This window comes from Oncorhynchus keta, chromosome 19, assembly GCF_023373465.1.
Source record: "Oncorhynchus keta strain PuntledgeMale-10-30-2019 chromosome 19, Oket_V2, whole genome shotgun sequence".
In the NCBI taxonomy this organism is placed as follows: domain Eukaryota; kingdom Metazoa; phylum Chordata; class Actinopteri; order Salmoniformes; family Salmonidae; genus Oncorhynchus; species Oncorhynchus keta.
The window spans coordinates 48,250,638-48,276,731 of record NC_068439.1 but is presented as its reverse complement, the minus strand read 5'-3'; the positions used below and the strand labels follow the sequence as shown (position 1 = coordinate 48,276,731).

General features: G+C 42.1%; 2 protein-coding genes across 6 annotated transcripts in view; one reads left to right on the top strand and one right to left on the bottom strand.

Annotated features, from left to right (window-relative positions):
- Nucleotides 1–17,994, top strand: part of LOC118398394 (sphingosine-1-phosphate transporter MFSD2B-like) — a 56,453-nt gene extending 38,459 nt beyond the window's left edge. For all 3 annotated transcript variants that reach the window (XM_052470700.1, XM_035793677.2, XM_035793679.2), the window contains 11 exons: nt 3,662–3,785; nt 5,594–5,672; nt 5,779–5,960; nt 7,868–7,958; nt 9,459–9,580; nt 15,234–15,317; nt 15,601–15,684; nt 15,802–15,911; nt 16,681–16,824; nt 17,240–17,416; nt 17,617–17,994. In XM_052470700.1, the coding sequence (XP_052326660.1) occupies nt 3,662–3,785; nt 5,594–5,672; nt 5,779–5,960; nt 7,868–7,958; nt 9,459–9,580; nt 15,234–15,317; nt 15,601–15,684; nt 15,802–15,911; nt 16,681–16,824; nt 17,240–17,416; nt 17,617–17,668 (1,249 nt within the window). In that variant the 3' untranslated portion in view covers nt 17,669–17,994. The remainder of the gene's footprint in view (nt 1–3,661; nt 3,786–5,593; nt 5,673–5,778; nt 5,961–7,867; nt 7,959–9,458; nt 9,581–15,233; nt 15,318–15,600; nt 15,685–15,801; nt 15,912–16,680; nt 16,825–17,239; nt 17,417–17,616) is intronic.
- Nucleotides 17,995–18,224: 230 nt separating this feature from the next.
- LOC118398392 (WD repeat and coiled-coil-containing protein-like) lies at nt 18,225–25,164 on the bottom strand. 3 transcript variants are annotated; one of them, XM_035793675.2, is made up of 4 exons: nt 24,456–25,164; nt 21,795–23,749; nt 21,163–21,283; nt 18,225–18,866 (listed from the first exon to the last, which is right to left on the bottom strand). In XM_035793675.2, exons 2-4 carry the CDS (start codon nt 23,724–23,726, stop codon nt 18,682–18,684), a joined length of 2,238 nt encoding a protein of 745 aa, XP_035649568.1. In that variant the 5' UTR covers nt 23,727–23,749; nt 24,456–25,164; the 3' UTR covers nt 18,225–18,681. The 3 variants fall into 3 exon arrangements, 2 of the variants coding, with proteins under 2 accessions (XP_035649568.1, XP_035649569.1); XM_035793676.2 differs by having other exon boundaries at nt 24,633–25,164; XR_004828621.2 differs by lacking the exons at nt 21,163–21,283; nt 21,795–23,749; nt 24,456–25,164 and adding an exon at nt 19,449–20,648 and having other exon boundaries at nt 18,718–18,866.
- Nucleotides 25,165–26,094: the final 930 nt, after the last annotated feature.

The window sequence follows — 26,094 nt, the reverse complement described above, 5'->3', positions numbered from 1 at the left end:
TACTTTCTGAGAAGTAGCCATTATTTAGTATTTTAGACCTAGGGTTATTATACATAACTTTAACCCATTGTATAAGAGATTCTCCAAAATTGAAATATTCCAGGCATTTATATATACATTCCAGTTGTACTTTATCAAAATCCTTTTCAATGTCAGCAATGAATACCAGGCCTAGTTTCCCAGATTTTTCATATTGTTCTATTGTTTCCAGTACTTGTGTTATATTATCTCCAATGTATCGTCCATGTAAAAAAAGGATGAATAATATCCAACAATACCTTTCTAATTCTGTGCGCTATGCATTTTGCTATAATGTTTGCATCACAATCACAACACTGAAGTGTAAGGGGTCTCCAATTTTTAAAATGAACTGGATCTTATATATATTTAACACTTGTGTCCTGTTTCAGTAATAATGAAATCAGACCTTCTTGTTGAGTATCTGATAATGTACCATTATTATAGGAGTGGTTAAAACATGCTTATAACGGACCTTTGAGTACATTAAAAAGGTTTGATATACCTCAACTGGTATGCCATCCAGCCCTGGAGTTTTCCCAGGCTTAAAAGCTTTAATTGCATCAATAAGTTCCTCCTCTGTAATTTGGCCGTCACATGAGTCTTTCTGTACAGCTGCTAATTTTACATTATTAATAGGGGAAAAATCCATGCAATTAACTTTCTATCTATTATTAGTTGAACTGAATTCTAGGGCAGGACAGATCTGGAGTGAGGGCAACAGGAGCAGAGGGTGTGGGGTTTAGTATGTGGATGGGGGTCAAACGCATCAGGTCACATCAGGTCAAAGGTTAGAGTTCAGGTCCATTTGTAACGGCATTCAGAGGTGGAAGAAGTATCGGACCAAAGCGCAGTGTGGTAAGTGTTCATAATGTAATATTTAATGAAACGAACTGAACACTGAAATACAAAACAATAAATTGAACGAACGAAAACCGAAACAGTACCGTGTGGACCAAACACTCACACGGAAAACAAACACCCACAAACCAAAAGTGAAACCCAGGCTACCTAAGTATGATTCTCAATTAGGGACAACAATTGACAGCTGCCTCTGAGAACCATACTAGGCCGAACTCAAAAACAAACAGACTGCCCACCCCAACTCACGCCCTGACCATACTAAAACAAAGACAAAAACAAAGGAACTAAGGTCAGAACGTGACACCATTGTGGAAACGTTTTGGCGTCGTCACCAAAACAACACGACTATTTTGGAGTGGTGCATAGAGGATGTGGTTGAGCTAGCAAAAACTTGCTTAGTTGTGTTAACTATATGTACTTAGTTGACACTACAGCTGCAGAGCAGTGGTTGGACTTGAGTCTTTATGATAAGGATGTTTTCCTAAGTATACAGATACTCAGTAGATGTTATCAGATTAACCTAAGATATAGCTTAGATCTTTGGGTGTCCGTCTTCGGCTCCTAGTCTATGTTGCTTTGGTGGGAAATAATTAGAGCCTATTCGTGTATAACTCAGTGGTTATAGATGAGATAGTCATTGATGACTGGAGGAAAGTGCACTAGTCCACAACCTTCTCTCTCTGTCGCTCTCTCTCTGTCTCTCTCTCTCTCTCTCTCCACAGTGAAACACAGCCCATAATGATACAGTATGTACCAGTTGTATCTGGATGAATTATACATAGACAACACAGCTCCCCACATCCTCCAAACTGCACAATGCAAAATAATTATTCTGTGTGTGTGTGTGTCTGACTGAATAAAGCTCATGACCATGCGGGTTAGCGATCCTGTGGCATAGTGCATCTTCCTGTTCTCCCACTGTGCCGCCACACTAACTCAGAACGGGAACCTTCAGAGTCACAAACACCCAATCCATCTCTTCCAAAACAGCCCACACACCATCAGTCTATCACTGGCCTAATAGGTTTACAGGCTTTTATACATAGTTTTCTATACTAGCCTGTTGAGGTACAGTGGCTTGCAAAAGTATTCACCCCCTTGGCATTTTCCCTATTTTGTTGCCTTACAACATGGAATTAAAATAGATTTTTGGGGGGTTTGTATCATTTGATTTACACAACAATGCCTACCTACCACTTTGAAGATGCAAAATATTTTGTTATTTTAAAAGAAATGAGAAAACAACAGTAAACTTGAGCATGCATAACTATTCACCCCCAAAAGTCAATACTTTGTAGAGCCTCCTTTTGCAGCAATTACAGCTACCAGTCTCTTGGGGTATGTCTCTATAAGCTTGGCACATCTAGCCACTGGGATTTTTGCCCATTCTTCAAGGCAAAACTGCTCTAGCTCCTTCAAGTTGGATGGGTTCCGCTGGTGTACAATCCTTAAGGCATACCACAGATTCTCAATTTGATTGAGGTCTGGGCTTTGAAACAGCCATTCCAAGACATTGAAATGTTTCCCCTTAAACCACTCGAGTGTTGCTTGAACTGTATGCTTAGGGTCATTGTCCTGCTGGAAGGTGAACCTCCGTCCCAGTCTCAAATAGTGGTTAGAGCGTTGGACTAGTAACCGGAAGGTTGAGAGTTCAAACCCCCGAGCTGACAAGGTACAAATCTGTCATTCTGCCCCTGAACAGGCAGTTAACCCACTGTTCCCAGGCCGTCATTGAAAATAAGAATATGTTCTTAACTGACTTGCCTGGTTAAATAAAGGTAAAAAATAAATAAAAAATAAAAAATAAAAACAAATCTCCAGAAGACTGAAACAGGGTTCCCTCAAGACTTTCCCTGTATTTAGCGCCGTCCATCATTCCTTCTATTCTGACCAGTTTCCCAGTCCCTGACGATGAAAAACATCCCCACAGCATGATGCTGCCACCACCATGCTTCATTGTGAGGATGGTGTTCTCGGGGTGATGAGGTGTTGGGTTTGTGCCAGACATAGCAATTTCCCTGATGGCCAAAAAGCTACATTGTAGTCTTATCTGACCAGAGTACCTTGTTCCATATGTTTGGGGAGTCTCCCACATGCCTTTTGGCGAACACCAAACGTGTTTGCTTATTTTTTTCTTTAAGCAATTGCTTTTATCTGGCCACTCTCTCGTAAAATCCAGCTATGTGGAGTGTACGGCTTAAAGTGGTCCTATGGACAGATACTCCAATCTCCACTGTGGAGCTTTGCAGCTCCTTCAGGGTTATCTTTGGTCTTTTTGTTGCCTCTCTGATTAATGCCCTCCTTGCCTGGTCTGTGAGTTTTGGTGGGCGGCCCTCTCTTGGCAGGTTTGTTGTGGTGCCATATTCTTTCCATTTTTTAATATTGGATTTAATGGTGCTCTGTGGGATGTTCAAAGTTTCAGATATTTTTTTATAACCCAACCCTGATCTGTACTTCTCCACAACTTTGTCCCTGACCTGAAAGCAAGTAATTTTTTAAATTTCACTTCCCCAATTTGGACTATTTTGTGTATGTCCATTACATGCAATCCAAATAAAAAATATCTTTTAAATTGCAGGTTGTAATGCAACAAAATAGGAAAAACGCCAAGGGGGACAAATACTTTTGCAAGGCACTGTAAATGATGTCTTTATCAATTGCACAGACCTATAATGAGGCCAAAGTTTCACAATAAATAAAAAAAGATACCAAATGATACAATGGCCATTAAGATATGCAATAAGAACAATAACCCTGCCCTCCCTTTTTCTCTCTGTAGGATGGTGGGCTGTACTCCGTTTGTGGTGGTCTCCTACTTCTACCTTTGGTTTGTTCCTCCCTTCACAAACGGACGTTTCATCTGGTACCTGGGCTTCTACTGCCTCTACCAGACACTCATCACTGTGAGTACCAGACAGCTAGCTACCTAGGACAGAAGTGTTGGCCCACAAGGACAACCATTTACACATCCTCGTTCTCAGATACAGTATCCTCTCTAACACTATTCAACACGGACTTTGTGCACTCATAGTATACACCTACCATTGTTCCTGGATACTGCTTTTTATTTGCAAGAAAAGATGCAGAGATGACTTGCCGAACCCAACACAAAAATATTGTGAGCAGAGCCAACGTGTCATAAAACCAAACCTTGTTAATAGTTCACCTCAAACAAGTGTGTTTATTTAGGTTTATTTTGTTACTAAGGTACAGCTTCAAACCCTTTCCTTCTCTCTCTTTCTCTCTGCTCTCTCTCTCTCTCTCTCTCTCTCTCTCTCTCTCTCTCTCTCTCTCTCTCACACACTCTCTCCTCTGCTCTCTCTAATCTTTTTAACATGTGCTAAAGAGCATGTTGCCCACTGCCCATCGTAGCCACATTGCGATGGCCTATAATGACATGTCATTCTAATTACTTGATAAGTATATGCTCGGCCCTGCCAGAGACCGCTGGATGGGTAAATGCTGGTTACCACTTTTAGCTTCACTTCATTGTCTTTGTGTGTGAGAGACTGAGAACGAATGGCTGCTATCATTTTAAAGCCCTACAGTAGTAACAATAAAAAAACAAACAGGCCAGTGTGATCATTCAATCATGATTTGATGACTAATCCTTTTACTTGAGGCAAAGCTCTGGTCAAATTGGATTCTATACATTTAGGTTTTTTTCCCCCCAACAAGGCCCTACAAATGACATGCTTGGCCATCCGTCCTTCCCTCCATCCCACCCTGGGCCCGAAGAGAAGGAGAAGGGCTGGGACAGTCTTTCATGGCAGCGTTTATTTCTGTTGTCTCTTTGGATGCTCGGTCAGTTGTTTGGTAGCTGCATCGTTCGGCCACAATGCTGACTGAGCTGTTGTGTAAATGACAAAGGAGAAGAAAGGCTGGGGTTGAAGGCGAATAGTTGCTGACTGTTCTACTGGGCAGCTTGAGAGGAAAACAGGGAGCTGAGGCTTACAGACGGGGGGTTCTACTAAGCTGACATATGGAATTGTTTTTAAGATGGTCATACCATGGATCATGTAGCTATTTGATTAGGAATTTTAGGACCCCTGTATAAATAAACAAAAATAATTAAATATTGAATTTGGCCTTTACTACTATAGCCCATTGAAACACATGGAATGCACAAATGGAAAAACAGACAGTCAAAAAATCTATCATAAGGAATAAAGTTTTGAAGTGTCTTTCCTATGTCTCGGAGAAACCTAAGGAAATATTTGTGTTTTTTGGACACATTTAACCCCTTTTTTTTGTTGGCACAAAACTACCTCCATAATTTACTTTTTTATTTTTACCGGTACCGGTTACCTTTAAATGAGTCACGTGACACAAAACGGAGAATACCGTCCTGTTCATGAGAATCTCCCCTTTCCATAGTGGGGTCATATTAGTTTGTTGCCCGAACAGTTCAGATGCTACAGACGTTTTCATGAGAAGACCGATTTTCGGGACATCTCATGGTCTGACAGTCAACCCTGTAGCCCGCCTACCTTCCGCCACTGAAGGCCAGCATAAACGGATGTGGTGGGTTGAGACGCAGCCTATGCAAAAAAATATATATATTTGTAGCTTAAACTTAAGGCTCTTAAAAGTTAATTTTGCAGTGAATCATCGTCTTAAGTGGACCATAAAATATCCCCAAAAAGTGGAAATTATATGGACTCTGTCCTATATCTAATCATGTCCTCTGTGGTTCTTCTGTGTTTCCCAGTGTTTCCATGTGCCTTACTCTGCCCTCACCATGTTCCTCAGTGCGGACCAGAAGGAGAGAGACTCAGCCACAGCCTATCGTAGGTCACTATTAAACAGACCGTACATTGTTAATCAAATTCAGGCACTATTCTGTCATTCTGTTTTGATAGTACTTAATACTGTAATACATGTGTTATATTGCAGGTATGACCCTGGAGGTGTTGGGTACTCTAGTTGGCGCAGCCATCCAGGGTCAGATTGTGGCGAGCGCCCACACCCTGAAGCACTGCCCCCACCACAACATGTCCACCGGTCACCTAGGCAATGGCAGCGGGGCCGAGATCGTCAAAAGAATCGTTCACTCCCAGGACTTCCTGTCACATGCTGTAAGTGTCACCGCGACAACAAACAACCTGACCTGGGGTGTTACCATGGTGATCCGATTTTGAAAATAACTGTAACTGACAGTAGTGTCCTCAACTACCTCAGGGCTGCACTTTCAGGGTCATCTTTTCCTTTTTCTTCACTTTTTTTAAAGCCTTAAAGTTGCAAGGAAGCAAACAGGAAACAAGTTAAAGGTCAAGAAGTATAAAACGAGTGATTTGTTGAAACTAAAAGGAATATGATGAATAGGAAGTTTGTGTTTGCAGACTGTCTAGCGGTGAAATTGAGCCTTACCACGTACCAACTTCAAGAGGGATTTATAGACATATATTATTTATCATCCTGGGTTTGAAGTGACCATAGGATGAATAAGAGCCTCTCCCACAGCTCCCTCCCCTCCCCTGGCACTGACCACAAAAAGGGGTTCCTCCCTGACATCAGTCATCAAACCCCTTCCCTAAAATAAGAGACCCCTCCCCACAATGAAGGGGTGACCACAGTCTGTTTGTGATTAAGGCTATTTTTTATCACATTCAAAAACAACTGAATGAACCGCAGACCCCAAACTCGACATGCAGTTTGTTGGGATTAGGGGACTAACAATATTGAACATCTATTTCCAGCCAAATCCAGACTGGAACATTACATTTGAATTGAACTGGTTGTTCATTTCCTTAGCAGTATACTGTACATATAGCCAATGAAAACATCACAGAGACAACCCAGAAACCCTGCTGTGAATCTTGTGAATGCAAAGGTGGTTTATGGGTTCATGGGCAAAACGCGGCGAGCGGGCTCCAGCCCAAACTATTCCGTGTTGGATTTGGGCACGCCACGGCTATTCAGGGGCTCAAGGGGTGCCTTTCCAAATGATTATGGGTAAACCTTGATGGTTCGGCTCTCTCACCACGCAGGGCCCTCTGTAGCCATGCTGAGCACTTACGCACAAACACACAAACGCACACACACTTGGAGCACTGTCACCACTAGATTCCTCTGAGTTTGCGGGTGAGGGTGGCACATTCGCGAGTTCTCCAGTCCCTCAGAAACTGGCAGAACGTTTGATGTGAATAAATAATAATAAACCACTTAGCTGCGCCGCATGGAAAAATAGCAAACAAGCCGGGAGTTGTTTAGGGCAGTTCAGTTCCTGTTGGGATTAACATGAAATCTTCAAGGCTCTATAGTATTTTGGTAGACTGTATTTAAGGATCCGAATGAACTTGCTTTTATCTAATCTGTTGAGTTATTTATGAGATCTTGTATCTGCGAGAGCGATGTAAGGAGTGCTAGTGTAAAATGACAGGGTCAACAAACACATTGATATCTTCTAATGTGACTTTTTGATGAAAGTTGAAGATCAGTATTTGGGTGGAGAATGTAAAATAGAAATTGAGGAAGGCTCAGTACAGATGTGCCCCTTCTGTAACCAAAGACAAAAATATTGATAGTGGGCCCAAGGAAGAGTAGTGTAATGTAATACCTATGGGGATCCAAATAAACAAATAAAGGATAGATTTACACTCTTGTTTTCTTCCTGCCTTTGCAGAAGAAGGTGTATATACTTTCTATCCTCCTTGTAGAATGAAGTGTATATGCTCTCTATCCTCGTAGAAGGTGTATATGCTCTCTATCCTCCTTGTAGAAGGTGTATATGCTCACTATCCTCCTTGTAGGAGGTGTATATGCTCACTATCCTCCTTGTAGAATGAAGTGTATATGCTCTCTATCCTCGTAGAAGGTGTATATGCTCACTATCCTCCTTGTAGGAGGTGTATATGCTCACTATCCTCCTTGTAGAAGGAGGTGTATATGCTCTCTATCCTCCTTGTAGAATGAGGTGTATATGCTCTAGAATGAGGTGTACAGTATATGATTGTTTTCTCTCTCTACTTTTATCCTCTTGCAGAAGGAGGTGTATATGATTGCTGCAGGTGTGATAGGAGGAGTGTTTCTCATCTGCACTGTGGTCATGTTCCTGGGAGTCAAAGAGAGAGATGGTGAGTCTGTGTGTTTTGCATGTGTGTTTTATTATAATATATTTTTTAATGTACCCCCTTTTTGTCCCCAATTTCGTGATATCCAAATGGTAGTTACGGTCTTGTCTCATCGCTGCAACTCCTGTACGGACTCGGGAGAGCCGAAGGTCGAGAGCCGCGCTAACTCCGACACATGACCCCGCCAAGCCGCACTGCTTCTTGACACAATGCTCGCTTAACCCAGAAGCCTGCCGCACCAATGTGTCGGAGGAAACACCGTACACCTGGCGACGTGTCAGTGTGCATGCGACCGGCCCGCCACAGGAGTTGCTAGAGCTCGATGGGACAAGGACATCCCGGCCGGCCAAATCCTCTCCTAACCCGGAAGACGCTGGGCCAATTGTGCATCGCCTCATGGGGCGGCAGCGTAGCCTAGTGGTTAGAGCGTTGGACTAGTAACCGGAAGGTTTGCGAGTTCAAACCCCCGAGCTGTCGTTCTGCCCCTGAACAGGCAGTTCACCCACTGTTCCCAGGCCGTCATTGAAAATAAGAATGTGTTCTTAACTGACTTGCCTGGTTAAATAAAGGTTAAATAAAAAAAATTAAAAAAGGGTATCGAACCAAGATCTGTAGTGACGCAGCCTAAGACCACTGCGCCACTCTGGAAGCCCGTGTGTGTTTGTGCACACTTTTCCCCAGCAAGTGTTTGTGCTCTCTACCCCCTCTCATATTTCACTCTAACCTCATTTGCAAAGTACCATTAAGCACAGTAGCACTCAGTCACATTGTTTTTAGACTATTTAGCTAGCTCCAGCCTTATCCAATGATTATCTAGCTCAGAGAAAAAAAGGACAATAAAGAATTAAGTATTAAGTGTAAAAGGAGAGAATCTACCCCCATATCTCTGTGCAATTGTGAGATGCGTGGCTCACCTGCAAAAGAGAAGAGACCTTGGTCGCAATGGGACTCCCTGCTAAAATAAAAGGTCAAAAAAATGAATACATCTTTTTTTTTCATGCACATGGAGGCTATCGGGGCGGCAGGGTAGCCTAGTGGTTAGAGTGTTGGACTAGTAACCGGAAGGTTGCAAGTTCAAACCCCCGAGCTGACAAGGTACAAATCTGTCGTTCTGCCCCTGAACAGGCAGTTAACCCACTGTTCCTAGGCCGTCATTGAAAATAAGAATTTGTTCTTAACTGACTTGCCTGGTTAAATAAAGATAAAATAAAATAAAATCAGTGAACTGCTGACCTCACCACTAGTGAACCTGTTAGTTCTGGTTCTCTGTAGTGGCAAACCCTGTGGAACAGACAGAGCATAGTAATGCTGCAATGCAGGGGCAGCTACAGGGTTGCCAGATTGGAAGTGAAATCCCCCCATACGTGTCTCACTCATGCTACTGTATATTCTTTCATCACAGAATGCATGGTGCTTTATGGGCTTGGTTTAGGGTAGAAGACAGAAACCAAAGAAACTGTCTCTTGACACTTTCAGATCTTATTCCTTTTTTCCCTCGCACAGATCCGTACATTTCGAAGACGGAGAAGCAGATCCCGTTCCACAAGGGCTTCATCCTGGTGATGCGACACAGTCCCTACCTCAGTTTGACTGCTGCCTTCCTCTTCATCTCTGTTGCCATTCAGGTAGGCACAACTTTATTAATACACCTCTTCTCAGACACGACACTCACATTGGGATGGTAATGTGTGGGTAATGTGCTGTTATGGCTGGGCCCTCCCTGCCACCCTCAGAATGGCTCCAGACATAGCCTGCCTGCCATTCAATGTTGATTTGATCAATAGAAATCGAACACTCAGTGTGTTTGAGTAAATACGCCCGAGAGCATCTCTCTCTCAGCTCCAAATCTAACCGAAGATAGACAGTCCGACAGCACATTATCATACTACTATGATGTAATATCTGCTTGTTGTTATCATTATGAGAATTCTCCCTACATTCAGCCACTCAGTTCTGTGATACTCTTTCTGTATGGTTGGCATCGCATGGTAGGTTGAGTCAACGGTGTACCGTATTGGACCTAGGCCTTCGGTGGAAAAAAAAGATCTTCCAACACATTGTACCAAACTCTCAAATCAAGAATAATAACAGACACATTGCATCACTTAATGGACACATCTGAATCAAACATGCCTGAGGCTGAGCCACGCTTTTGGCTGCCACTCACAGAGACAGCACTCGTATAGATAATGTACCGGCAACAACAAGATATATAGCTCAGGGATTCTTACAAGACGGGAAAGTCTCGACTTTTTCCCCCACATATTTGTCTTAATATTGACAACATTTTAAATATATATTTTGATAGACCAAAGTATCCGTAATATAAAATTACTATAAAAATGGATGGAAATGTTTGGCCACATTCTTAAAACAGGATGTTCATTACTCATCAGTAACAACTTAACATGTGAAAATGTTCAATAGAGTAAGATTTTTTTCATGATATACAAATCAAGAATTATGGGATGCACAACAATAAAAACCCAGTGAAGAATAACATTATTGTACCAAAACAATTTACAAAACAGAATGGCAGAATGGTGAACTTACTAAATGACTGCGAGTTTGACTGGGTGATATTAGGTTGCTTCTTGTGTAAATATTTTCCATTTGGCTTTAAATGATTTGTATGTCAAATCATGTCACACGTGTAAAGACATTTTTTTTATTTTCATAAAATGCAACTAACTGGATTCATGCCAACTTTGTCAGACATCATAAAAGGCATTTCATATTTACATGGATTGTCCAACAACTGTTTAAAGGCCTTGTTTAAATTCATTAGAATATAAACAAATGTGACACAAATTTCCAAACTTATTTTTGTTTTATAGAGCTATATAATGTTTTATAGAGCTATATAATGTTCCAGGACAAATTCCGTTAGCATTTTAGCATGTTTTTCTAGATTCAGGACATAGAACAATATTTATAAAGCAAACATTATCCATTAGATCTAGCACATGAAATAATTTGCAGAACAGTGATACAAATATATATTTTTATAATAATGACAAATGAAAGGGGTTAGTCAACAAATACTCAAAAAAGAACAGTGTTTTTGCCTCGAAAGATAAAAGCATTTGTAAAATATAGAAAATGTGTAATTTAGAAATCCTCAATAAAAATATTCAATAAGGATTTTTCAGCCCTCAGACAAAAGTCTGACGGAGTTTATGTTTTACGGACTTGACAAAAAATGAATTTATCTTCTTCATTCAAGTGGTGTAGAAGGATTGTACCGACTTTCAAGAATCCATAAATTAACAACATTGCTCTTGTTAGCTTAGGGATTCTTGAAAGTTGGGTCAATCCTTGTACAGTGGCAAGAAAAAGGATATGAACCCTTTGGAATTACCTGGATTTCTGCATAGATTTGACATAAAATTGGATCTGATCTTCATCTAAGTCACAATAGGCCAACACAGTCTGCTTAAACAAATAACACACACATTATTGTATTTTTCTTGTCTATTTTTGAATACATCATTTAAACATTCACATTGTAGGTTGGAAAAAGTATGTGAACCCCTAGGCTAATGACTTCTCCAAAAGTGTAACAAGTGCGCTGAGAGTCAGGAAGCAAGTACAGGGAGTGAGTGTTTTAATAAATAAACACGAAGCACAGACAATGCACCAACATGAAAACGGAGTCAATAACACCTGAGGAAAGAACCAAGGGAAGTGACAGATATAGAGAAGATAATCAAGGAGGTGATGGAGTACAGGTGAGCGTCATAAGGTGCTGGTGTGCGGGATAATCATCAGCCTGATGACCTAGAGGCCGGAGAGGCAGTATACGTGACAAAAAGCTAATTGGAGTCAACTAACCTGGAGTCGAATCAATGAGACGAGATTGGAGATTTTGGTTAGAGCTGTTCTGCCCCACAAAAAACACTCACAAAATTTGAGTTTGCTATGCACAAGAAGCATTGCCTGATGTGAACCATGCTTCAAACAAACGAGATCTCAGAAGACCTAAGATTAAGAATTGTTGCCTTACATAAAACTGGAACATCAACCTCATCCCAACTGTAAAGTATGGTGGAGGGAGCATCATGGTTTGAGGCTGCCTCAGGGCCTGGACAGCTTGCTATCATCTACGGATAAATGAATTCCCAAGTTTATCGAGGCATTTATTACCCTGGCCGCTGCAAGGAGGCATTGCAGTCCCCATGCCTCCTTGCAGCATGCCTAAAGCACATTCACACAGATGAGCAGGGACCCTGGGCATCTTTCTTTTGGTGTTTTTCAGAGTCAGTAGAAAGGCCTCTTTAGTGTCCTAAGTTTTCATAACTGTGACCTTAATTGCCTACTATTTGTATGCTATTAGTTTCTTAACGACCGTTCCACCGGTACATGTTCATGAATTGTTTATGATTCATTGAACAAGCATGGGAAACAGTGTTGTAACCCTTTACAATGAAGATCTGAAGTAATTTGGATTTTTACGAATTACCTTTGAAAGACAGGGTCCTGAAAAAGGGAAACATTTTTTTTGTTTTGCTGAGTTTACAATAAAGCTCTGGCAACCAAAGCTGTGGCAGAGAAAATGAAATTAAACATAAGTTTGTTTCATTTTTGTTTTGTTTCATCACAAAACCAGAGAGCAAAATCTGTCCAGTGAAGTCCACAAAAAAAATATTGCATGTAACAAACAGTTACAATACATGCAGCATGGTCAAGCAAGTTAATATGGGGATGCCACAGGGTTCAATTCTCCGGCCCACTCTTTTCTCTGTATACATCAATGATGTCGCTCTTGCTGCTGGTGATTTTCTGATCCACCTCTATGCAGACGACACCATTCTGTATACTTCTGGCCCTTCTTTGGACACTGTGTTAACTAACCTCCAGACGAGCTTCAATGCCACACAACTCTCCTTCCGTGGCCTCCAACTGCTCTTAAATGCTTGTAAAACTAAATGCATGCTCTTAAACGATCGCTGCCCACACCTGTCTGCCCGTCCAGCATCACTACTCTGGACGGTTCTGACTTAGAATATGTGGACAATTACAAATACCTAGGTGTCTGGCTAGACTGTAAACTCTCCTTCCAGACTCACATTAAACATTTCCAATCCAAAATTAAATCTAGAATCGGCTTCCTATTTTGCAACAAAGCATCCTTCACTCATGCTGCCAAACATACCCTCGTAAAACTGACCATCCTACCGATTCTCGACTTCGGCGATGTCTTTTACAAAATAGCCTCCAACACTCTACTCAACAAATTCGATGCAGTCTATCACAGTGCCATCCGTTTTGTCACCAAAGCCCCATATACAGTGGGGCAAAAAAGTATTTAGTCAGTCACCAATTGTGCAAGTTCTCCCACTTAAAAAGATGAGAGAGGCCTGTGATCTTCATCATAGGTACACTTCAACTATGACAGACAAAATGAGAAAATAAAAACCATTTGATTGGCTAATTATTTTTAGTAAAAATTATTAGGGGAGGCCAAATGCTTCCTGGCAGCAATCAATCAAATGGTATAGTGGCAACTTGTTATACTCTTTAGTTCCAGTTAGCATCAGATATGTTTGGGATAAACGCCGAAAATAATGTCTGAGGTTCAGGAGATCTTATATGTTTTGTTTTATGAGGTATTATCGGTCAGTTAACATGACTTTTATGAATTAAGCATTTTAAGGGCTTCATGTGCTTTTTTAAAAATTTACATAAATGCTTCAAAATTCACAAAAAGGGACGTTAGCTGATTTAAGATTATCTCATAGGACAAAAGTCATAAGATCTCCAAAACTTGTTTACCACATACCTTTTTTTGGCATTTATTCAAAAACCCTACAAAAACAATATCCATTTTCCCATGGTCCAACGAACTATGGTGGAGTTAGTGTCTACAAAAAGGCGCCACTACTATTGCTCTCTATGGCAGTTGCCTTCAATCAAATATGGCCTATTATATTTGACAAGACAGTTGATTGACCGCTCTAGCAATGGAAATACATGTCCTCAAAGCTGGAAGTAATGTGAAAGGAGATGGGATCAGGTGGAACCATTCTAGCCAATAAAAGGGCAGATGCGTGTGGGAACAACAGGCCATAGAGATAGATAGAGGACTCATCTTTGTATCTGTGCCATTATAGCGTCTGTGACATCATGGGCAGCGCCATTGAGGCTATCTCCATTTTAAAGTAGTACATTTTCTTCATTGGCGGATTGCTCCCAACTCATAAGCATCCCCAACCAGTTTACTATGTTAAAATTTTGGAAGCCCTCAATGGCAATGTCCAGGTTATATTCACGAGTCTTCTATCTATCTCTATGACAACAGGCTCCACTTATATCAGTGTATTTGTAACAACCTAACAATTACTAAACTTTTAATTGATCAAATAAGCCTCACATAACAAATGAGCAATTACATTTTTTCTTGGACGTCCATTTATTTAGATTTATCTCCGCAGCTGTACATAGTCTATCGGCAAATAGCCCACCCATTTTTACCTACCTCATCCCCATAATGTTTTTATTTATTTACTTTTCTGCTCTTTTGCACATCAATATCTCTACCTGTACATGTCCATCTGATCATTTATCACTCCAGTGTTAATCTGAAAAATTGTAATTATTCGCCTACCTCATGCCTTTTGCACACAATGTATATAGACTTTTTTTCCCTACTGTGTTATTGACTTGTTAATTGTTTACTCCATGTGTAACTCTGTTGTCTGCTCACACTGCTATGCTTTATCTTGGCCAGGTCGCAGTTGCAAATGAGAACTTGTTCTCAACTAGCCTACCTGGTTAAATAAAGGTGAAATAAAAAAATAAAAAATAAAATGAGAAAAATCCTGATTGGATCTTTTTTTCACTTCAGTGTTGACCCTTTAAAATCAGAATATAATTGGAAATAATCATAGAATTACAATATCATTGAAATATCGTTGAAAATAATCAATAGAAATAAAAAATATATCTATATTTTAAAACTACAATAATAATTGTATAAATCTCAAGGCCTTCTCTGAAAGCATAGAAAGCCCTGCACTGACTCTGAGCTTTATAGTACAGCTTTGATAGATTCCACCTCAAACCTCTCAACTGCTGTATCTCATAAAGCTTTTCTCTTTTGAACAGAAATGAAGGATTATATATCATTCAATAGCAGGGATGAATCTGCTGCTTCAGACGTAAGTCAGGAGCTTCTCCAGTGACTTGGCACAGTGGGACAGGGAGAATAGGACAGTGCTGAATATGCTGAATAATTTCTAAAGAATGAATGTGTGCGATATCTGATCTGATTTCCAGTTGGTGCAGAGCAACTTTGTCCTTTTCTGTACGTACGCAGTTGACTTGAGAGACCACTTCCAGAACATTGTACTGACCATCCTGGTGAGTTCTGGTTTCGGACCTAGATTAATCTCTCGTAGACAGACTATGTAATTGTGCGATTTTGGTTCTTGTTTAACAGAGATTAGACCTAGATCAATGTTAAGATCCTTACATAATACAGACCACTGTCTCATGAAAGGCTTAATCTTGACGTGAGGAACTAGAAATGTCTTACCAAATCATCCAGAGACATCTGTGCATGGTTTTATATGACATTTGAGAGTACTCATAACCAAAGACAATGTTATAGTCTAGAGTGCAGATTATATATCTCTCTTCGCAGGTATCTGCAGTAGTGAGCATCCCTCTGTGGCAGTGGTTTTTGGAGAGGTTTGGCAAGAAGACGGCAGCCTTCTGTGGCATCACGGTAAGTGTCTGGGACTGAGTGCTATTGGTATTCCGCTGATCATAAGAATGTGCCACCTTGTGGACAAACAGGTTATTGCTTTCGGCGCAACTTTTTTGAACTCCTCTTTCTGTCCAGTGGATCATGCCGTTCACCGTGATGCTGGTGTTCATCCCTAACCTGGTCGTAGCCTACGTAGTGGCTGTCTCTTCTGGACTCAGTGTGGCCGCTTCACTCCTCTTACCATGGTGAGATCAATTGAATTGGGCTGGCACAAAGGTCCTCTGTAAATTATAGTGTAGTTGTAATAGCACTAGCACTAGCCAGTGGTTGTAGCACAGTAACAATAGGAAACATATTCTTTGGTATGGTAAAATAGCCACCGTCACAGAATTAGTAGCCCAGTAATAGCAGCAGTAGTTTTGAAGTAGCCATAACAGTGCCAAAAATATCAGCAGTCTCCCCGTTTCTCTGTCCATTCACCCCCTGGCATGATACAGTCACGCCTGGCGATGATGTCACGTTGATGAATGAGATGGGTCTATAAACCTCAGGGGGCGGCTACAGTCTCCACTTTCATTCTGTATTTGACTGTTGTTTATAGCACATTCACCTCCCTCGGCGCGCTTCACCCTCCTGTCTCCCTCCTTTCGTTCACCTCCATCCTTCCCCTCCCTCTCTAAATGACAGGGTATATCCAGTGGGGTCGCCATGATGTGTATGTCTGTCTGTTTTTCTGGTGATTTCCCCATCTGTGGTCAGAGCGGCTCAGCTACAGCTAGCTTCATCATCGAATCATGTTATTAGTAGCAGTCGTTTCACCAGATCCTTTTATCTCTGCGCTATATAAGCATTATTATAGACATTTTACCCTCTAGCGCTATAAGTAGACGGCTCCTCATCAGACTGACGGGGTCATCGAGGCTGGTTGTACAACGTGATGATGAGGTCGGCCTATGAGTTGTTGATGGCCGATGTCTTGATGTAGTGTGTGTGTGTGTGTTTGTTGTGTTTCAGGTCGATGCTGCCAGACGTGGTGGATGACTTCCGTCTGGCCAACCCCCACTGTAAAGGCTTTGAGGCCATCTTCTACTCCTTCTACGTGTTCTTCACCAAGTTCGCTGCCGGCATCTCCCTGGGAGTGTCCACCCTCTGCCTCGAGTGAGACAGACAGACATGAACACAAGAGTATTACAGATATTCAGAACTGAAAATGGAATTTCCTTAGGAGTAACCATGCTTTACCTCAAATGAGTCAAACGTAGGATAAACACAAACAAGTAAACGATACTTCTGGGATCTCCTTTGGAGTGATACAGACGCCAGAACACGAAGTCAGTTAAATAACACAGGAGTGAGATGTATAGAGAGAAACACAAACACAAGTCTGACGCTCACAGATTTACGCATTCCATTGCAGTCCATTATTGTTTATGCAACTGGCACTGTGTGTAACTATCGGTATGATACAGATATACGTCGCTATAGGTTTGCAGGTTATGACACTGGTGTGTGTGTGTATATATCTCTACAAGTTTACTGTGTTTGATACAGGTGTGTGTACCTGTATCTTCAGGTTCGCGGGTTATGACACAGGGGCGTGCAGGCAGCCTGCTCAAGTAGCCTACACTCTGAAGTTGCTCATCGGCGCCGCCCCGGTGGCCTTCATTGTAACAGGCCTGCTGATACTGCTGCTCTACCCCATCAGTGAGGATGTCCGGCTCAGGAATAAACTCTGTCTGGAAGAGCTACGGTACGTTACCCACAAGTCTCTGTTGTCAGAAGTTGAAAGAACTTCACAGTGCTCTTGTAATTGTATGACAATATAAGGCCGGGGATACATGCTTAAGTGAAATGTTACCAAACAAAGTATTTGGATCACACGACGGCTTGAAATGGGTCAAATACCAACATACCTTCCACCGAAAAGTGACTATTACCCGTCTTCTACAGGAAACAAGGCAACATCAGCTCCAGAACGCTGGAGGATCTGAGTAACGCATGACCAGGGACAGACAGGAGAAGTTCCACATGCGGCAGGTTCCAGTTCTCAGACTGGAATATGACGTCCATTAGTGTATATTACACTGAGAAATGATATAATGGTAGTTATGTTTTCCTGTAAACATTAAGTTTGTTTCTGTATTTTCACATGAACGTGTACTGTATAGCCATCTTAAATATACCTACAAGATTATCTAATTTATATAAATGAATGTATATCACTATTTGCTGTGTTTAGCCAGACATTGCTGGTATTTAAGAATGGTATCTGAATATGATGGTTTGATTACAAATGGGCTTAATAAATGCTGTTGGTTAGTAGATGGACTGAACCATGGCTTCATATAACTTCAAACAGAGGGGGTTTACTGCCAGTAGAGGAAGGTTCCATTTTGTGATGTGGGGTTTTGTGTCAAGAGCTTGAACAGGAATAGCTGTTGGATTCTCTGCCTCCTGCTTCCCCCTGGTGGTACTATAATGACATCTGTTTTGTATTTAGATGGAAGACTGGATAAACCATGACTATAATAGAATCAGTCATAATATGTTAAGCGATGAAACATTTGAGGGCTTTAATATTATACAATCACATAACACACAAACAGGATAAATCTCTTTGGGATATGGTGGCTACTTTCCTGACCTAGGCCACCCAAAACACTACTACAGTACTTCATTGGTCCGATATATTTTTGATCAACTTCATCTTGAACCAGATGTACATATAATACAAAGACAAAAATACCAATATAATATCCAAACGTCACTAAATGTAAACATTGTTTGAAAGGTGCTACTTTCCAAAGTGTGACAAACATGTGTCTCAAATAATTCCCCAACTGAAAAAGGTGAATTTGTCACCCAGTACTGCTTGTTCATAAGAAGATGCAGAGGGAGTCTGTGTGTCCAGCTGTTAGAGATGTATGCATAAAGCATTGACATATCCTGTGTGTTATGCTAGTCCCATGCTCTCTCCCACTTTGCTGAGGTCTCTGTTTTGGGGCCAGGCCTTGTTCAAGTCTGTGATTTAGCTGGGCTTGAGGGAGATTTCACAGGGCTGGAGGGGCATGTGTCTGGGCTGCCAGGGCTTCTGATGGGAGATTTCCTCCTGCCGTTCCTCACGGTCAACTCCTCTTTGGGTTTAAAAGTCAGGGGTACAAAGCCCTCTGCATCCGCCACTAGGACTATCCACAACGGACCTGGAACACACAGGAGACAGTAGTTTCAAGTTTAACCGATAGCTTAGGGAGTTATTGAACTAATATTTTCTCCATGCATAAAGACGGTTTCAATTATATAACCAATTGGTGACAGATTTTCAAGCAAATATTCTAAAAATCGGCATGAAAGAAATTATGCAAATTCTACCACCAGCGGTGGGTTTCCACCAAACTGCCTTGTTGCGGATAAGAAGCAGTGAGTGATGATATAGGTCACATAAGGTAGTTAATAATTATTTTATTCTGTGTTTCCATCACATTTTCAACTCTACCGATGGTTTTGTCACAAACGGCGGTGCGTTAAATAGCTCTAGCCATTAGCTCGCAGATACCGTGCCGGTATGCTAGACTACATTACGAGAATATTATAGGTAAGAGCGAGATTATTTTGATTTGGCAAATCAAATCATATCACCAGAATAAGACCCTCTGTATTTATTGGAAAGGAGCGTCAAGCTCCACATTGAACTTCCACCGCCCTGTGAAGGTCATTTATTTAATCTAAAACCTAATAAAAACGACATGCTTTCCCAAGTGGGAAGACCACATACAAGAACTCACCGCGTAACTCGATGTTTACTTTGACATATCGATATTTGCGCAAAAAGGCGTATCCACCGCTATTTCTCACATAATACATTTTATCGAAATACCACCATGTCGAAGGAACAAATTGTTGACATTCATGAAATTGGTCGTCATTTCTTGTTTCCATATGCCCAGTCATGAGTTGTTTTATGCGTCAGCATGAAACGGTTGGATGGAAACCTGGTTACAGATCCCTTCAAATAGATGGTAATACAGCCATTTTGGAATCAAAGTAACCACAACATCCGGCTCGAAGTTTTCTGGAAAACTCAAACAGTAAAACTTCTGAATGAGATGGCGTTATAAATACTCTGTGGGAGGGAGCGTGCTGAGTGTCTATATTAGCAAAACTAACACAGGGAAGGTGTGGTGGGGTTGTAAATGGCTTGTTTTAAACCTCAACCCAAGCTAACCCTATAATCACTCCCATATTTAGCCTCTTCTCCCATTAACTAAAGCACTTTGTTTATGGCCAAATACTGTTTCATGTGCATTCATGTTTGTCTGTTTATGTGGAGTGAAACAAAGCTGTAAATAGTTAGTTGAGATAAGCTTATTAGTGTTTGAGTAGCAGTCTAGACTATTGGCTGAGGATATAGGTTATAGGCCTATTCTTATATGAATAGATTCCTGGAAACCTGAGTGAAACCCTTTTTCCTATTCCTGTCCGAACTTAGTAATATGCATACGCACAAGCACCACACACACACACACACTTCTGAGAACACTGCCCAACCCTACCTCTTGGTTCTTATAGGGCAAAGATAGTTGCATTTAACCTTTTATACTACAAGTCTAATGACCGCAAATTCTGGCCCCAGAGCTTACAGAACTCCATATTCAAATATGCAGAGTGCCACTATACCCACTTTCCTCTTGAGGCATGCCCACATTGAAAGAGGCAATAATGGCAGTCTTTGCAGATTTGAATTGTGTTGATTTCTGATAAGCAGGAAGTCACACCGCTGTGACTGATGATGTCATATCACAGAGTCTACCTTTAACCTCAAATAAGTGGTAGAATTAAGCCTGGGGTATATACACTCCTTTCCATATTTATTTGGACAGTGAAGCAAAAATGAATTATACATTTGGCTCAATCCAGCACTTTGGATTTAAGATCAAATGTTTCATGAGGCAACAGTACAGAATGCCACCTTTTATTTGAGGGTATTTTCATACATATCTTTCTTACAGTCTAGAAATGAAAGCACTTTATGTATATAGTCCCCCCCCATCCGAAGATGCTACCATGATTACGAATAATCATGAATGATGAGTGAGAAAGTTCAAAGAAGATCAAAGATCTTTGTGGAGTCACAAAACTTGATGTAGTCATTGCATGCTAGGAATACGGAACCAAATATTAAACGTCACTACTTCAACATATGTGGATTTGTCCAAAAGCTTCTTCAAATGGGGGGACTAGATACATAAAGTGCTTTAATTACTAAACAGTAAAACAAATATGTATGAAAATACCCCCAAATAAAAAGGTGACATTCTGTACTGTTGCCTCAAATGAAACATTTGATCTCAAATCCAAAATGCTGGAGTAATAGAGACAAAAATGAAACAGTGAAGTAGAAATAAATAGAGGGGAGTGTACATATTGTGAAAATAAATAATCTCAAATCTACAACCATGTCTTATTGGTTTGGGGGAAACCCATGGCCAGATTACCTACCATACATAATCTCTACTATAGTGAGGTTAAAGAGCTCCTGAAGAACCTTCAGACACAGCTTCCCCTCACACAGCAACACTGGTCTTCTCTCATCTATAAACACATTTTCAGACAGCTGCTTCTGCATGGAGAGGGAAGAGAGAGGGGGCAGAGAGAAGGTTAGTACAATTCTGACCTTCTCAAGAATGCAGTTATTGATGGATGCAACAGTGGCATCATTTCACTAATTGTACTTTTAGCACTTATTTTGGGAACACCATAATAGCATACACACTGTGCTGTCAGCAAGCTGTCTATTGCAAGCCAATGGTGGATTACAGACTCTAGCCCAGGGAGTACATTACATCTCCTTCCTCACCTTTAGACAAGGTCCAGCAAGGCTAACAATAGACCATTAAGCTGACATCTGCTGAACGCTGACTAAGGGCTTCATGTATGGCCTTCAGTATGCACCTGCGTGATTTATAAACATTCCTTTGTGTGTCTTATGAAACTTTATTGTATATAGGTGCAGTCTATTATTTTAACAAGTGAGGTCTTCAATAAATATGCATTATCTTTAAAAATGTGTCTCTGAAAATCTCCAGATTTTAGCCAAAATTAAGTAATATTTTGTAAGTCATAACCCCTACCTGACATGTGATGTTAACGTATGGAGGTTCACAGGCGTTGGGGTAAATAGTCCCCAAACCCCTTTTCCCGTTCTGAGTGAAGTCCCTGATCTCTGTGAGATACTGTTGCACCTCAGAGAAGCGAGAGAAAATCCTCTCCATGTTCTGGGACAGCTGCTCCAGGTTCCTCTCCTTCTCTCTGGGGGCCAGGGGGGTGGTCTTGGGCAGGGTGGGGAGCTCCGTGTGGGTCTTATCCCCAGGGTTGTAGTATGGGGAGCAGGGTCGACTCAAGTCCCCAGATTGCACTGATGCTCTCATCCGGTTGATGGGTTCGATGTCGAAGTTCTCGACCGTAATGGAGGAGGCGCTCGAGTGGGATTGATCAGAGGGGCGGCAGAGGTCAGAGTAGGGAAAGTCGACTGAGCTGGGCTCCGGGCTCCTCACCTCCTCCACCAGCCTCCTCCTGCTGCTCCCTGGAGAACGGGACTGGATTACACCTCCTCCCGGCAGCTCCAACTCCTTGATCGCCACACGCTCCTGCTGCTCCTCCTTAGAGAAGACATGCTCTGAGTGGCGCCTAATCCCCGGGTAGAAATTAGCGGGGGATTGCCGGTTCGGGGAGGGAGACGCCGGGGTTTCCCCGTCGTAGACTATCTCCTTGGAGGAGAGGTGCAGGATGTATTTTTCCGTGTTGGAGGAGGGGAGGAAGGCAGGTTCGTTGGACTTCTGTCTGCCGATCATGAGAAGCAGCGTCTTGTCACTGAGGAAGCAGACGCCTTTGGGCCTCTCGTTCTTCTGTAAGGAGATCTGCTGGACATTGGGCATAGCGAAGGGCGTGATGCAGTAGACCAGCACCATGCTACACGTGTTGGATGCCACCGCCACCATGGAGCCTCTGGAGTCAAAGGCCAAGATGTCTGGCACCAGGATCCCAGGGATGCTGACCTTACTGGTGCTGGTGACTTTCTGTTCGTAGGTGACAAGGATAAGGTGAGATGAATCCTGTCCGGAGCCGGTCAGGTGGTCCTTGCGGCGCAAGTTTATGAGTGGACTGGGGTCGGAGCGCCGGTGCTTGGCCAGGAGGTGGGTGAGGTCCATAGGGCCGCCAGACGGAGAGCAGGACAGGTAGGACCTCTCCGAGTCAAATGACCTCCTGCGGGGGTCTATACAGCCATCCTCATCCAACATCACCATAAGAGAAGAATGTCCTAGTAGGGAGGACTCGGAATCTGAGGGCACGTCGAAGACTATACCTGCGTTCAGCCCGCAGATCCTCTCCAGAGGCAGCTCTGTAGCCACTGCCACCTGGGCTTCGCCTGTCGACTCGATGGCACAGATGTACCCACCCACATCGAAGATAGGGCAGAAGGAGCAGGCTAAAAGACTCTTCTGAACATCGTTATAGATGTAGGAGTAAAGGGCGCTTCCAACGGCCACAACCAACCGGGTGCCATCTTTGGTCCAGCAGGCACAGTGGATGAGTCCACTGCCTTTAATATCAGCCTTCACCCTGCGGTTGTCCACACGGACACAGAACAGCACAGAGGCATCTTTCTTGGTAAGGACAGAAAGGATGTCCATCTTGGGATGCCAGACACATCCCTCAGACAGAAGGGGGAACGGTTCGCTCATCTCACAGGTCTGAGTGCACAGCAGCTTGTTCTGTTCCAGAGCGCTGAGCTGCAGCTGCCACACTGTGACATGCTTCTTGTGTTGGACGGCCAACAGAGCAGGAGAGCCGGAGCAGCATAGAGGGCCCCAGTAGAGACCGAAGACATGCTCAAACTGACCAATGACATTGGTGTCGCCGAATTTCACGTCACCGTTGGCATAGTAAAGGGAGGTGAGGCAGACCTGTTTCCCATCCGTCCATGCGATCCCGTGAACTGGGTGGATGGCTTGGTGTAGCGTGTTCAGACCGGTCCTCAGCAACTTGGCTTTGCCCAGTTCCATACTGACAGCCAGGCAAGTATGGACTAATCCAAAACGGCGAGAGATAAAAAAAAAAAGATCACTCACTGATCAGTGACATTGGAGAAAATCGATCATTCAATAGCATTGATGAGAGCAGAAGATATCGGTTGTGAGATGGATGTTGACGTGCATAATACTAGTTCCAGCTACATTAACGGCCATCCTACGCTAAGAATAGGACAAGCCTCTCCTGTCATGCATCTCTAGTGCTGTAAAATCCCTAATCCCCTGTGCCTGAGTGAGGTAACACCTCAGGGCCAGGGCTGAGCTGATTAGTCTGAATGACCTTAGCCCTGCATAACTGCTAGGTTATTTTACCCACCTGTCTTAAAGACAAATAATTAAATCAGTGTTGTATCTTGTGAGTTCAAACTGTATTAATTAGCTATCTAGCAATGTCAACTAACTCAACTGTTTCAAGGAGTCACTACACTAGAAGTAGATTTGATCACATTCGGTAGGCAGCTGTGACCTTAGGTAATGTTAAGCGTTTGGCAATGAGAGACAATCAAGCAATCCCGCTTAACTACAGTTATTCAAGTTGTTATTACTTTGTGCTAGCTAAAATGACATTGTCATAGCTAGGCTATGTTCACATCAAATGCATTTAAACTATGAAGGTACAGCCAAGAGCTAACTATTACAACAAATATTTGCTGACGTCAACTACAATACCTAGCTACTCAACAAATTAAAATAATTAGCTACCTATGTTGCTAACGTAAACTGTCAAAGTTTATGATTGTCCAGCAAGCCCATGCAACTCAATAACCAAGCTAGCAACGAAAGCCAGCAGGGACAAGCTGAAGTAACTAGATAGCTTGATTTAATCGCGAATAAATCATTCTGTCACGAAATTCTATACACAAACTTGCCATTACATGCCTCGATTTTCTTGTCAAACCATAATCCTTTTATTACATTTGCCACGTTTATTTCACTTTTCCCGGGGTGAAAGTTGTTATCATGAACCGGAATTGAATAGCGAGGCAATACAAAAAGCATGACGGCACAGAGTTTCTAAACCCAGAGGCGCAACATCGCGAGACTTCTGGGAACGTTTGGGAAAGATACCAAACAGACCAGTCTGGGGTTTTCGGTTTGAGTCAATGAGTCACTGAGAGAAGTGAAAGATTCTTCATGTTGTTAATTTTATCGATGTCTAACGGCACATGTTATTACTCCAACCTCGTGAAAGCGACAAACTGACACGTTTTCGTCAAAACAACTTTATATCTAAGGAGTGCCTTTGATTTGACAGCCAGCACATGCACAATTCGAGGCGAGACGATTGTTAGACCCGATGACGTCATGCTTTTAGCTCGTTTTTTCCGTGTTCCCAGTTGTTTGGAAAGCACTGTTAGCTAGCTATCGGAGAAGCAGTTTTAGCCTGTCTTCAGTACTGTCTTTGATAATTGGATTTTACGTTTATGGGAAGACTGGTGTATTTTATTTGTTGACCACATAGTGGCATTCTTTTCAACAGCAGTGTTCAGTCACAGATCAGTCCACTCAGGCACTGTAAATGTTAGACTAGGATGAGATTTGAGAGGAAGTTATGTATCTCAATTCTGAGGTTTTTGACCCTTGGAATACAATCTTAGCAAGACAGTACAGTATGAAGACAGACTAAAACCAGTGGAGGCTGGTGGGAGGAGCTATAGGAGGACAGGCTTGTTATAATAGCTGGAATTCAATTCATGGAACGGAGTCAAACATGCGGTTTGCAAATGTTTGATACTGTTCCATTGATTCCATTCCAGCCATTACAATGAGCCTGTATGCCTATAGCTCCTCCCATCAGCCTCCACTGGCTAAAACTGATTTTCTAATAAAAATAGCAAATCACACTTTTAGGAAATGTCATTTTTAAATGTATTTTATTTAACCTTTATTTAACTAGGCAAGTCAGTTACCACAGTGTCCAAATAAGGGCCAGAAGTATACAGAATGGGGTCATCTGTGTAGATGTGGATCAGAGAATCACTAGCAGCAAGAGCGACATCATTGATATATACAGAAAAAAAAGAGTCAACTCAAGAATTGAACCCTGTGGAACCCCATAGAGAAAGCCAGAGGTCCGGACAAAGGGCCCTCCGATTTGACACACTGAACTCTATCTGAGAAGGAGCTGGTGAACCAGGCGAGGCAGTCATTTGAGAAACCAAGGTTGTTGAGTCTGCCGATAAGAATGCAGTGATTGACAGAGTTGAAAGCCTTGGCCAGGTCGATGAAGACGGCTGCACAGTACTGTCTTTTATCGATGGTGGTGATGATATCATTTAGAACCTTGAGCGTGGCTGAGGTGCACCCAGATTGCATAGCGGAGAAGGTATAGTGGGATTCG

What these genes read in the sequence shown, in the direction of transcription:
- LOC118398392 (XM_035793675.2), bottom strand. Translation starts at nt 23,726, where the DNA reads ATGGAACTGGGCAAAGCCAAGTTGCTGAGGACCGGTCTGAACACGCTA. An exon ending in ACGTTAACATCACATGTCAG is followed by an intron (nt 21,284 to 21,794) that starts GTAGGGGTTATG and finishes CTCTCCATGCAG; the next exon opens with AAGCAGCTGTCTGAAAATGT. An exon ending in TATAGTAGAGATTATGTATG is followed by an intron (nt 18,867 to 21,162) that starts GTAGGTAATCTG and finishes TGTGTGTTCCAG; the next exon opens with GTCCGTTGTGGATAGTCCTA.